Source organism: Cylas formicarius, unplaced genomic scaffold (genome assembly GCF_029955315.1).
Source record: "Cylas formicarius isolate icCylForm1 unplaced genomic scaffold, icCylForm1.1 PGA_scaffold_7__23_contigs__length_41026272, whole genome shotgun sequence".
NCBI lineage: Eukaryota > Metazoa > Arthropoda > Insecta > Coleoptera > Brentidae > Cylas > Cylas formicarius.
Genome location: NW_026844352.1, coordinates 10,990,013 through 11,004,288, shown reverse-complemented (window position 1 = coordinate 11,004,288; position 14,276 = coordinate 10,990,013). Strand labels below are relative to the sequence as shown.

Here is a 14,276-nt window from a genome sequence, read left to right as displayed (position 1 = left end):
ACCGTATTATAAATACCATGAACAGAAAACTTTTAGAAGCAAGCAATAGAAGCTAGTTTATCAAAAGAGCTATGTATTTGCTTTAAGTACCCAGGAATTCTACGTCTTCTTATCCGGAAACTCGATTATGGAACCGGAATAGTTATAGATATATTTTCCAGTTCTTCTCCTAGACCTTTTCCGAGTCCACAGCACCTTACCACAACAATTCAATCACAGGTCCACAAAATTAAACGTTTTAACAGATGTTTTTATTTTGAAAACTGATTTGATATAATTTTGGTAGGCTGATTTAAAAAATTATCTGCATCTATTTGTATCACGTAAGGTGTTTTTTCAAATGTAAAAGGAAAAAAATAAATTATTTTTTTATTCAGTAAGAAAATGGAATCCAAGTTAAAAAAAGCGAAAAAAAAAACTTTACTGATACTTTTTGAGTGAAATCGTCGTCTTTTTTTGCCAGAAAGCTTCCTTGGTATCGGCGTTCGATTTCCTTAATGTTCTGGTGAAACGTCTCTCCCTGTTCTTCGCTAACTGCCACAAGAATTTCAGGAAAATAGTTCAATTGTGAAAACAGGAAATGCACTTTCAAACTCATATTACAACCTAGACGATGAAAGAGTGGTAACATGTTTTGAACAATACTTTCGTAGTTTTCATCCTTAGGTATCTCAAGAAACTTATTAATTACTTCTTTAAATGAAACTCAGGCGTTTTTCTCGACATTGGTCGTGTTTTGAAAATCCCTATCTTTGCATAATATTCTTCTCTGCGGCCCAACAAAAATACCTTTTTTTATCGTAGTATCATATTTTTCTAGGGCTTTAACACACTGCTTCATCAAGCTAAGTTTGATATGAAGAGGAGGCAGTAAAACTTTTTTGGTGTCAACTAAGCTATCTCTTAATACAATTTTTGCTACCAAGTGTAAGGTTTGTTTTACTCACAAATAATGCATGGAAATTTTGTATTTCCTCCCTGTTGTCCTTGGAGCATGCACAGCCCTTTACGGTCACCCCAAAGCATCCACTGATGTTCTTGGTAATATATTTTCTTCAAAAGGAGTCGTATATTTTCACCCGTTTTTTTTAAATGCACCGAATGTGCAACGGGAACCGAGGCCAGTTCACTACCATTGTGCAATAAAACGCCTCTTAAACTACGCCAATTTTTACACCAAAATAAGCGTCGTATACGTATTTCACAAAAGAAATTATAGTTTGCCTTTGCTTTGCTATGACATAACTACCATAGATAAAACAAAAGTTATATGGATTGTCCACACAATGTCTTCTTTCCATATTTATACATTCTACACTAAACACTAAAATACGCAACAACGAAGACACGCTGCGAACACAGTAGCACGACGACGAATACAACCAAACTGCGCATAAGCAGGTTACAGCGCTGCATGTACGCTTCTGCGCCAACTCGGTTTCTTTGAAGATAAATCTAATATTGTCCAGTGTTGCCAAATCACATTTAATTTCATAAAAATCAATTCATTTGGAAATCATGCCTAACATGGAACAAACATATTCGTTTCATAGGTATGCATATTAATAAAATAAGAAATATGGCGTTTTTTGGAAAAAGGGCCCAAAAAATATACAAATAAGCAAATAGCTTTCAAACATTAAAATCACTGTCGACCTATGTAATTGATGTATCCAGACCAGCTTCTTGGTTTTGGGTATTTTGCAAAATGAATATAATTTGATTTTCCGAATAAAGTAAGTACTTTACTCTTCCAACGCTATAACAATCGCCGATATACTAACCTACACATAAAGTTCCAAGATTATTGTCTGAATTAGGCCCCTCGTAGCCCGGCCTGCATCTACAGTAGTACCAACCGATCATGTTGACGCATTCGGAGGAGTTGGTGCATCTATGAGCGTTCGTCGCGCATTCATCCAAGTCTCTTTCACACGAAGATCCGGCGTATCCTCCGGGACAAGAACATTGGCCCGGCTTCAAACATACTCCTCCGTTAAGACAGGCTGGAGAACAAACAGCTGAAATGGTGAAAGTCTTAAGTTTCGGTCTCTGAGAGTTTTTTTTTGCTGTTTACTTACGCCGGCATTTGTAGCCGTCACCGACATAGCCCTCTCGACATTGACACCGGTAGCTTCCTTTCGTGTTCACGCAATCAGCGTAAGCATCACAGTTATGCGCGCCGGTAGAACATTCGTCCAGTTCTGCGCAGTTGAATCGATCGACGCGCACGTAACCTTCCAAACATTCGCATTCGTAGGAACCGTTGGTGTTCACACATCGGGTGTTGGCGTGGCAATGGTGGCCCTCGTGGCCGCCCTCTTGTTGACATTCATCAATATCTATCACCCACAATCCAATCAATGAGTGTGATTACGTCTAAGTCTAGACACGGTCCCAAAATAACATTTGACAATACGAGAGAATGAGACAATAATATATATATTATGTTGAAGGTGGTCCTTTCTCACAATATATTAAAAGTATCAAAAAAACTTAGTTACCAAAGTTTTTGGATGGATTGATTGATTTATATCTGTAAAATATTACATTGGTATATATAGAAAGTGTTTGTATTTTCGTGGGTTATTAACAACTAGCTTATTTTAAATAACATGAAATAATATTTTAATTAACATAACAATAACATGGACATTAAATAATTTTTGAATTCTTCGGAAAATTCTATACGCATACATATTTCATATACAATATATTAAGTCTCGTAGTTTCTGACATATTTTGAATTTTAGATCAAATGTCCTACTCTCTATAAATGCCTACAGATTTCTCCTAAAAGACTTTGTTATGTATTCTCTATTGAATGGGATCCGCTTTAGTGTAAAACTGCTTTGAAGAAGAAACATGGCGAAAAAATCGAGCACAACAAAAGTGAACATATTCATAGTAAAAATAAAAATTACGGTTAACTACATCTAAATTTAAACAAAAGAAATAATCGTTATCAGATCGTGTCGTTAATTAATGAAGTTGTATCGTGCATTAGCTATTTACAAAAAGTACATAGTACAAAAATTAAACGCGGAAGACCGTTTAAGCCATTCAAAGACATTTTTGTGGTTACCAAAAAACGAAGAGATCTTAGATCCCATTTCGTCAAAATGCTCAGAAGACGTTGTATTTGGTTTAAGTTTTAGAAAACACAACATTTTAAGGACAACAATGAATAATTTACATCATAATATTTTTCCTAGCTATTATAATCATTCAAATGTAATAGTAACCGGATGGGGCAGGTCAATTGACCGATCAATTCACTAGTCAAATTCGACCAAAATGTTTTAAATAACATCTTGTAATTGTAGAATGTTATCTATCATTACTTAATAATAATATTTATTTTATAATAAATTATTACGCAATTGTAATGTCCAATTTACCTATAATCCTCTTCAAGGAATACCCCAAACGACGCAACGGCGACAATGTAAAGAAATATAAATAAATAAATATAAATTCCATTGTATTTGTAAATTGATTGGTCAATTGATTGGTTAATTGATCGGTTATTTGATTGGTCAATTGACACACAAAAATTGACCGTCAATTCCACAACGCTAAGCGGATGTTCATGCAGAAGTTCAATTAAAATATTTATTCCTTAAAACCAACCACTATATTTTAACTCTGGTTGGTATTAACAGGTAAGTGAAGATTTGATAGTAGTACTGGGCATCGCACATATAAGTAGAAATTTTAAGGTAATTTTCAATTTTTAAAACTAATCATTTATTTCATTATTTTAATAAAAAAAAAATGATCGTCGATAAAACGAGTCCCAAAAAAAAATCTGTGGAAACTACTAATAGCTACTACTACTACAACTACTACTAATAAAACAAATTTTAAATAAAGTTATTATTTTCAACAATCAAGAAATATAGAACTGTATATTTTTTATAATATATGATTTTTTATAAAGGTACCATTTTTTTTTAAATCTGTTCTTCGTTTAAAGCGATGTTTCTCGCAGATTTTTGTACCTATAAATATTTTTCAGCAAATGTTTATGATAAAATTTGTTCCCCATTTAGAAAAAACTAGGGTTTTTTTTAAATCTATTTATCAGGAATTATTTAAATTTAATATAAAATTTATAAAAAAACGTCAAGCGGTACTTGACTGCTTTTTATGCCATGTAGCATTTTTACAATGGAGAAAATATTTTATTGGTAATAGCTAAAAATCTACATATTGTTGAAACAAATCACCTTTTTTTTAAATGATAAAACCAAAACTCATAAAAATGGACTGTTTTCAAAAAAAAAAATTTTTTTTCATTATAATTTTTTGCTTTTGGTCACCCAATATTTATTTATTTTTAAAATATCAATAAGTACCTTCTCAACTCCAAATGTGTAACAAAGCTTTCAGTCGGTGAAAGACAGACAGATTTAAATGTCAAATGTCACTTTTGACCTACATTTTACAATATGTTAGAAACGGAAAGATACATAAAATATGTCTATATTAGGGGGTGAGCTATTTTGAATAAAACAGTTTTTTTTGTTGTCCACAAAAATACAGCCGCCTTGTATATATAGCAATACAATATTCTTCAGGTATAATTTTTATATTTAAGTTTGTTTGACATTTTTACGGATTCTGAGATAAGGTTTAATTCCATAATAAATTGGCTAATCCGTACTACAATAGTCTGCTATTAGACTGTATATGACATTTTCAAAAGGTTTCAGACATCTGTTACAAAAATTTCCGTGTATTTTAGATTGAATATTGTCTTCAAAAAATGGTGTTCTGCCATCTTATAATTAGACTTTTGGCATGTTGACTTACAAGCGAATATTAAGATTGGAAAACAGACATGTAATGATAGATATGTACATGTAGTAAGTACAATTACTTAAAAAAACCAAAGTATATATTGAAGACATTACACATTAGTAAAATTTTTACGATTTTTAACCAGAGTTGCAAATGCTTGTCTTAAAGTGTGTGATTGACAAGGGAGAGCACGAGTTTAGTTACAAATTCTTACGCTATAATTGGGACCGTGTTAAAAGCGGAGTAAAAATATACATCTGTTTAGTAGATAAGCAATGATCATACCCGAACACATTCGGCCGTCACCCCTAAAGCCGGTGTCACATTGACAAGCATAGGTTGTTTGTAAATTGCGGCAGGTAGCGTTAGCATGACAAAAATGGCCTTTGGCGCAGTAGTCGACACCTGTTAATAGAATGGGAAAATGATGGCCGCGCGGAGGAGTTAGTTTGGGTTAATTAAGCGCGGAGAATATTAGTGGGTGGACATACCTATAATGACAATCCATTATTGCAATTACAGTATTTTGTAAAGTTGTTAGTGGAGCTGGAATTACTGATAAATCCACTCCAAAAATAATGGGATGAAATGATTACATTGTTAACAGCAATAAATAAATTGTGGTTAATTAAAAAAAATGAACGTGAAGAGAACAAATATTTTACAACCGTTAGGAAACATTTGTCACCAAGGACATACGTGAAAATGTTAAAACAACGTTACAGTGGAGGCGCATACATTTATTAAGTTCCATTGTTTTTCTTTTTATTCATGTTTTTATCCTTAAAAAAGTTTAATTCACGAGAAAATAATATAATTTGCTTGAAATTAATAATTAATTAAGAGAGGCCAAAGAACAGCTGCCAATAGTATGGTTATCATCCCATTGTATATCTTGACCGCCATATATTTTGTATCCAATTAGTTGTATTTCTTCTAGACATATAAAGGGGAAAGTAGGTGCATAAGATACCACGGCAGTCATCAACTACTATTTCAATTTCACTGACACTTAAACGCGGACGTTGTCAGATATGACCGCCGTGGTACCTCATTTAAAAAAATATATATTATTAGAAAGCATACAAAAACCGAAGCAAAAAGGCTAACATAATACCTGGACAAAATTTGCAGCAGTTGTCAGGTACTGAAAATTGCTCTTCCGGGGGACAATTCAATGCTGGGCAGGTATTTGGGTCTATTGATTTGCACGTCATGGTTCCGTCGGTGCATTCGCATTCCATGCATTTTTGTACGGTCACTAGTTCGCCGTGATCGTACAATTGATTGTTAAAATAACAAACATCTGCGAAGAAAAACTTTATTAGATATTTCGAAAAACGAGAGCTGCAATAACGCTGATCGCAATCACAGAACATTAAGAAAGGCAAAAGAGACAGTCTCTGTATACTTCTCTGTATCATCGAGACAACCTTAGTTCCTTTTGCCTTATTTACATAATAAATTTTTTTCTGAAAATTCTTCAAAGGTCCATGCAGGATTTTAAGCACCTCTAGAATTTAATAAAATGGCATTATAGAGACACATTCGTTTCCTTGTTTTTTAAAATGAAATTTATAATACTAATAAAGGATTCTTATTTATCCAAGAACAGAACTAATCACAGAGATTATTTCAAGTTAACCCTAAGATACAAGATATAAAATAATAACGCAAATATAAAAAAAAACTTTTCAGTATGTTGCGTCGGATGTTTATCAATTACACTTGCTGATGTTTCGCCAATGATCTTGTTGGTTGTTTCTGAGCTTAACCGAAACTGGCTCGCATTTTAGTCTTCGCGAATATACTTATGGAAGCCTTTGAGAAGGAAGCACTGGACATCTAAAACCAAAACCATGAAAACGCTACGTTGATGGTAATTTTGTTATTTGCCCTCATGGTCAAGAATCCCTCCGAGATTTTTCTAGACATTTAAACGCTATACACCCTAATATACGTGTTACAATGGAATTAAAAACTAATAATAATCTCCTATGCTTAGATTTGCTAATCAATAAAAAATCAGACCTAACATTGGGTATTGTATTTACAGAACACCTACGGGCACAGACCGATACCTTAATGGATTGCCACATCATGATCTGGTCCAAAAATCATCGGTTATCAACTTTCTTGTTTACAGAGCCGTAAAACACACATCTGTTCTTCTCTCTAATAATTTCCACATTAGAAATATTAAGCTTTCCATCACAAAATAATCCACACTTGCCAATGACTTCCTTCCTTACACTCAAAACATCACTGACCATATATGGAAAGTTCTTAAGAAATGTAACGTTAAAACCTGATTTACCAATTGTCCAAAAATCACTCATCACTCACAAATTTCCTATGTAGTAATTTTTCAAAGAAACTTCCACAGGCTACTGTAATTCTATATTATACTATACTATACATTTGTAATACAAATAAACTCACCAGCAGTTGCCGAACAGAATCACGAAACCGGACATAAAATTTTATTCGATAAAACTAAAATTCTTGCATGTAATCTCCAACGAAAAATCCGAGAGTCTATAGAAATCTATAAGCAACCAGGTACATAGTAAAATGGCAACCAGTTTCAGTCAATCTCTGAAGAAGCCAACAGGATGATTGGCGAAACGTTAGCTAGTTCGACTCAACAAAAACCGACGCCGGAGGATTCCTACATAGTAGGTTTAATAATTTCAGTGCTTTGTAAGCAGTTCTTTTAGTATCATCATTATGAGTTAAAAGACACAAGTTTATCATAAAAATAGTGAGGTTGTTTTGTGGTAAATGTATGTCAGAATCTAAAGATAATTTTCTTTTATCTTTAGCCATTTTTGAACGCGTATCATGTATTCTGAATCCTTGAGAATTCTTCGCTGTCCTTAAAAAGTAATGCTGGATCATAAAAGGTATTGATTTGCGAAGCGACTATTTTGCATTGAAGCTCGTGACGTCAGTGCTTGGATAAAGTTCCCTTTATGCGAAACTCAGAGTCATGAATTTTTCACTTTACGTTTAATTTTCAAATCAATGCTTATGATAATCTTATTTGGAAATATATATTATATAGGTAACTAATATTATGTTTTTGTATTTTTACATTATTGTAATAGATTTTTCTGTCAATACGATTTATTTTATCGGTGTCCGATAGTTGGGTCACAGAATACCGTGTTGCCTTAAATATCTGATACGCGTTGGATAAATACGTCCAAGCAAATGTAAAAATAATAATCACTTATTAACTGTACAAGACTACATATAGATGTTTGAACCAACCATTTATCAAACCAGTGATTTTTATTCCAATAACTTCAACCCGAAGAACCTGTCTGATAGGTAGCATATTAAATATAAGTCAAATTTTGTTAGCAAAACTGGAGTCGCATGCTTTTCTTGTTATATTATATATATTATATAATATAAGATATAATTATACAGTTATTACAATTATTACATTAGTATCCAAAATTGTGTTTTAACAAATTACGTATTGTTGTACGGCTCGCGACATAGATATTTTAGTTAAAAATAATGAAACTTATTTAAAATAACACATTTAAATTTATTTATTTTTGTTTTATATTAAATAATAATAAGAAGAATAATATACAAATAATATTGACCTTCCATGAAATTTAATAATTTGATAACATTAAAATTTCCGGTAGCCTTCGAGGTATGTCACCAATCGAATTTTATTAAGGTACAGGTTATTTTGAAACATTCATATTGTATCCAATTCCTAATTCCGACGACATGCTCTGAAAGATAGGCAGCGGCATTTTGTTTGGGGGCCGCAGAAATTTCCTACAAAAATAATTCAACAGGACTAGGGACCATTTGGATGGAATCCAAGCCACTTTAGACGGACTTGCTGTTTGATGAGGTAATATTTGTTTATCTGTCGGCGTTTTCACATCCAATTTTAACGAAAGCGACAAACGAGGTTTCAAAAAATCAAAGCTATAAACTAAGTTTGAAAATTGCAATTTTTTGCCAATTTTAAACAATTCACTTACTTAAACAGCTTTCACAACACTGTCCATTTTGTTTTACTGGATGTTTACAGTTCAGTTCCGGACATTCCACTGGGCGACATTGAACTTCGCCATGCTGTAAAGATGAAACCGCATCGAATGAAAGTAATTACTCAAACATCTTGTAGATTTAAAGGAATACTTACTACACACGCACATAAATCACAACCTCTCTGCCAAGTCGATCCGTCGGCATGAACCGATCCATTCACACGGCAAGACTTTTGACAATCACATTCTTCAGCTCTAGTTAGTCTTAATTCTGCTTGAGCGAGCTACAAGAAAATTGGACAATTATTTCCTGCACGAAGATTTCCTCCGTAAAAACACAAGAAATTCGGCAAAAGACTTTTGTCATTTTTACAGTCCACTTACAAAACGAGGTTAAGCAACCAATAAAATTTTCATTAAATTAATGCATACTAGAGTGGTGCATAAACATTTAGCATATTTAAAACCCTTTAAAAGGATAACTAATTATAGCAATAAAATTATATTACGAACTCCGAAAAAATCTTCCATAGTGCTAAGAGGAAAGGTAAAATATATATTAAAATCAACGTATATGTGATTTTAAAAGGCTTTTGGCATATAATTGCTACTGTGATTCTTGATTGAATAATGAGGGAAAAAATTATCATTTAATTTCGCGTACGTTATAAAAGAAAAACTCACCCTACCCTTTTGGAAATCTCTAACAGATGCCGCTGCAACTCCTGAAGGGCTGTCTGTAGTAGGGAAAATTGGCCGCACGTGGGACACGTGGCATCTAAACTAGGACACAGAGCCAAAGCACCGTAGGGGCCCGCAATTAGCCGTACGTCCTGCATGGAGCCCTAAAATCCACCAGAATTTTTTATGCGTCAGAATATTTCGTTAACAATTGACAGAATTAATAACGCCAAATGAGCTATGAATCTTTAAAATTAACGTACAAAAACACATGTTAATGTCACTAGCTCCAACCTTTTTTTAACATTTACCTATGATATGTATGTTAAGCAAGCAAAATATGACATTTAATTTAGGACATTAATGAGATAGTAAGACAAAATAAAATTAAATATTTAATTAATTTTAATTTAAGTACATTTTGCTATATTTGGTGACATTTGTGGGAAAATAAAGCCGGCATTTGATGGGAATATCTTTTATTAATGGGTCTTGGACAATTTCGCGGGGGCTGATGCATCAAAAATAATAATTTCAAATTTCAAAATTGACTTGGTGGCTGTTTCTTTTTCAGTTTTCTACAAAGTTGCCAACTAAAAAAAATGACAAACATGATTTTTATGAAGCCAACTGTTTTTTTATTTTAATAAAATAATTTTCTTTGAAGTTATTTTAAAAACTTTATTACATTTTGTAACCAAATAAAGCTCTAAATAAAGTTTGGCTGACTTTATTACAGTTCAGGGAGTAAAAAATACTATAAAGTAATAAAAAAAATAAATAAGTAAATTAATTAATAACATATGTTCCCATATAATGAGTGGCTCCCATGAGTGGCCACAATATAACTATAATAATATATTTCTAATGACAATTAAAATATAGCAAATGCAATGCTGAAATGTCCCAAACAAACAAAATATTTAAATTTTGATAATTATGTATATATTATACGTTTTATATGTCCAAAAAAATGAAATATGCCCAAGGCCTACTTGGTCAAAGTTGAAAACTTTTATTTTTCCAAACCGACTTGAGCAAAAAAGTGATCTGTATTTTTGGAACGGTAATTTCATCGCTTTGTAATGATCCAATAAAATAAACGGCGTTTGTGCTTTATAAAAAAATCGATTTTTCGTTTTCAATTGAGACATTAAATTTTGCGTAACAAGTTTATAGAGACACAAAATTTTGTGGAGCAAAAAATTTACAGCGATTTTTTAAAAATGCATTATTAAAAAACTTCTTATAACTCGAAAATGGAAACATATATGTGTTTTTTACCATGATCTTTTTTATGGAAATATTTGGGGCAGAAAGCGAAATGTCCGTTTGAAAATGTTTAATTTGGCCCAAACTTATTGTTGTTTACTGGATTAGTATTCCTTATCGTTGCATAAAAACGTAATCGGATAGGTCTCGCTATTATTCCATTTTTTTTAACGTCTGGACCGGAAAATAGGAGGTAAGACCTAAAAATTGCGATTATATCGCTGCCGCTGTCATGATATCTCTGTGTCACGATACCTTGAATTTGGCACGAAATATTTTAAAACCATCAAGCAACTCGCTTGGTAATCCGAAATAATAAAAAAGCTGGCCTTGCAAAGGTTATTTTTATTCAGACAGCTAAAGTGAGTTAAAGATATTATCGAGCAGTTTAAAAGGTTAATAAGTAATTAAGAAAATGTGTTTGAAGGTAAAGGTTTCGACACTTTGTAGCTTTACATAAAAGCGTCATCGATAAACTGGCTGAAGTTTAGAAAGTAAATATTATTATTACATAATAAAATATGTCAGTGTGCACGTCTAGAATTTTCATAAAAACTGTTTTGACAAATTATTTTGAATAATTAATTAAGTAACTTATTTAACAGTAATTGGGAAATTACTGATAAACAACATGGCGTTTCATGTGTAACTATTGAAAATATGCCAAGATAATGAAATTTTTAATAATTATGGCGCTTATTTCAAACATTGAACGACTGTATTGTACCACTATTTACCTGCCACAAATTTAATTACCTTTAAGAATTTCGTGCCCTATTCGAAACAATAACGTTTTGACATTTTTTATGTGTCACGTCAGTATCATTAATTTCAAGTATGTAAAATAAAATTTATTTTTGGTTTTACCTAAACGTCCAACTTACCATCGATCATCAATCACTATATTTAAAACTTAAGTTTGCGCATAGTGTACCAGGGATAGTGAAAATGTTGGATCTTTTTTGGTAAAAAATGACTGCATAAGTTGCTTAAAACTAAACTATAATAAACTGTCTAAACATTTATATATTTGAATCATTTTACCGCAATATAAAAACCGAATCCAACATCTTTATTTTTGGCGTGTATAAAAATAATGAGCGTACTAGTATATACCAGGTGACCCAAGAAGGTCAAAAAATAAGCTCATAGGAAGGAAGAAATTTGATCAGTAAATAGAGTTGAAAATATTTTGGGTACATATTCTCACTATTGTCCTCTGAAGAAAATAGGTTAGCCTAGAAAATTATTGTTTCATTCAAATTCAAAATTTCATTTGGATTCTTTTCCATAACAGTCAGCCAGATAAATATTATTTATTGTGTTAACAACAGCTAAGATCGAATTTGTTTTCAAAGAATAGAATGAAAGACACTTCAAATCCTTCTACAGGTTAAAATCTTTTAAATTCGATCAAGTAAGTACCTTGAAGAAAAAATGCCTGTTCCTCTGACCCAGCCAGATCTCTTGAGGAGCGCTTATATTTCTGTCGGGAGCGCCAGGTCGCAAGAGGCGCTTATACAACGGATGGCAGTCCACCAGCAGTTCCGCTTGGGAGCCACTAACGCTGACAGCCACGTGGTGCCACAGGTTATCGGCTAAGCGGTAAGGAAACGTCTCGACGTACGGCCTACCATCCACACGTGACGTATAGTGCAATCGGACTTCATTTTTGCGACCACTCGATTGAACCTGAAAATTAAAAGTTCAAATTCGGAGAATCATGGAAAACGCGTGGGTTGCTTTCAGATGTTAGTAGAAATATATACCTGCGACAACTTTATTTTTTAGTTATTGGCACAAATAAGTATTAAGAAATTCCGAAAACAAACAAATCAATATCCCACTGCAGTCAGGCGTGGATTTCCACATATTTGGACAAAATATCGGCTCTTTAAACTATCAAATCAAAATTAATTATTAATATTAATAAATAATAAATACTTTCAAATTTCTAGTAACTAAATAACTCGTACGTAGCTAATTTTGAAGAAAATGCTAAATTTTTATTTTAAAAATAAATAGCTGATCAATGCTAATTAAAAGTCGCTTTTCAGGTGAAGTTTCGACAGCCATGTTCAAATATTATTGCCCCCGCTTACCGATGTGATTTATAAATGTTAAAGTATTTTAATTTTTAAAAAGGATTTGTAAAAGGTATAACAATTTAACGTCCTGTTCTTTTTAAGCTAAATTTACAAACTAACCAAAATTAAGACTTTAAGGTACTCAATTTATATTTTTGAAAGTTGGTACGCCATCTTCTTTACAAGTTTCATTTCTTTTCCAAATTAAAAAATTTTTTTCAATATATTTTGCATTTTTAGAGAGACAAAGAAATAAATATTGTTGGACGTCCCTCCCTCGCCCTCTCCGAATCTCTGTCCATAAAAATAATGAAACAAATCTACGAAGTTTAATTAAATTTGTTCATCTGTTTTTTAATGTTTTACCCTTGTATAAAAATAAAGATTTTAGTTATGGTTACTATCACTCCCTACTGTCAAAGCTGGTGTTTCCATGAGGTTATGTGAGGATATACAAAACCCAACACCCAAATTTTTAAGATACACCATTTTTATGTAGCCATGATTTAGAGATAATTTTGACTTAACGCGATTACAATTGTAAGTTCAGTGCCGCCCGAGGAGGTGTCTTGAATGTTTTGAAATTTTATTATTTTCTTTGAATAAGACGCAGAGTACAACTTTCTTGACAGTTTTAATTCTATTTTGTCTCTTTGTCAAGCAACAAAAAAAAGAAAATTGAGAAAATGCACTCTATGATATTGAAATAAGTTCCAAAAAATTGACACAAAAAAATGATAAAATAGACTAACATAATCTTCAATGACAAGGATTTTCACACTAATGTTGTTTTTCTAATATTCAAGACCTCGTACCTTGTTGTTTGAACACCCTAAATATGCATTTGGTATTTTTTATAAAGCACTGTACACCTAGTTTCTTAATGCGAGAGAGTAATAAAATATAAATGTAAATGGGGTGGACAACTTAAAGATTATATAGTAAAGTTCAGATAAATTATAGTGATGGTTTTGGCGAACGAAAATAATGCGAGAGATACACAAATACACAAAAAAACATATCACTAAAAATAGATAAAAACTTATATAGAAGTCAGAATTTTAATAAACAGTACTATTTAAAAAACTACTATTTACAATACAATTTCATTTATAAATTTAAATCATTATGTTCTGGAGGTAGTCAGATGAACTATTGTCGTTAGAGTCCAATTAAGAAACAAAGGATATATTAATCCTGGGTTAGAAAATATTCGTTTCATTTGCAAGATAGAATGAAAATTGTTAAAGTCGATCATGTCTTTTATTCGTCAACAGCTGAAGAATTAAATCAAATCTTTTTTGATTTATGTTGCAAAATGAGTATTACATGGATATGGTAATTTGTCCATCCCAGTAATATTATTTTGTCAGAACGTCAAACAAATTAAATAAATATTTAG

The 14,276-nt window shown here is 32.1% G+C and overlaps 1 protein-coding gene across 3 annotated transcripts in view; it reads right to left on the bottom strand.

Moving 5' to 3' along the window:
* The window catches only part of LOC132705155 (protein kinase C-binding protein NELL1-like), an 83,282-nt gene that overhangs the window by 15,957 nt on the left and 53,049 nt on the right, over positions 1-14,276 (bottom strand). For all 3 annotated transcript variants that reach the window (XM_060675590.1, XM_060675591.1, XM_060675592.1), the window contains exons 4-11: positions 12,213-12,479; positions 9,524-9,679; positions 8,990-9,118; positions 8,826-8,919; positions 5,924-6,112; positions 5,092-5,211; positions 2,082-2,342; positions 1,785-2,021 (exon numbers count right to left, since the gene is read on the bottom strand). In XM_060675590.1, coding sequence (XP_060531573.1) covers positions 1,785-2,021; positions 2,082-2,342; positions 5,092-5,211; positions 5,924-6,112; positions 8,826-8,919; positions 8,990-9,118; positions 9,524-9,679; positions 12,213-12,479 — 1,453 coding nt within the window. The remainder of the gene's footprint in view (positions 1-1,784; positions 2,022-2,081; positions 2,343-5,091; positions 5,212-5,923; positions 6,113-8,825; positions 8,920-8,989; positions 9,119-9,523; positions 9,680-12,212; positions 12,480-14,276) is intronic.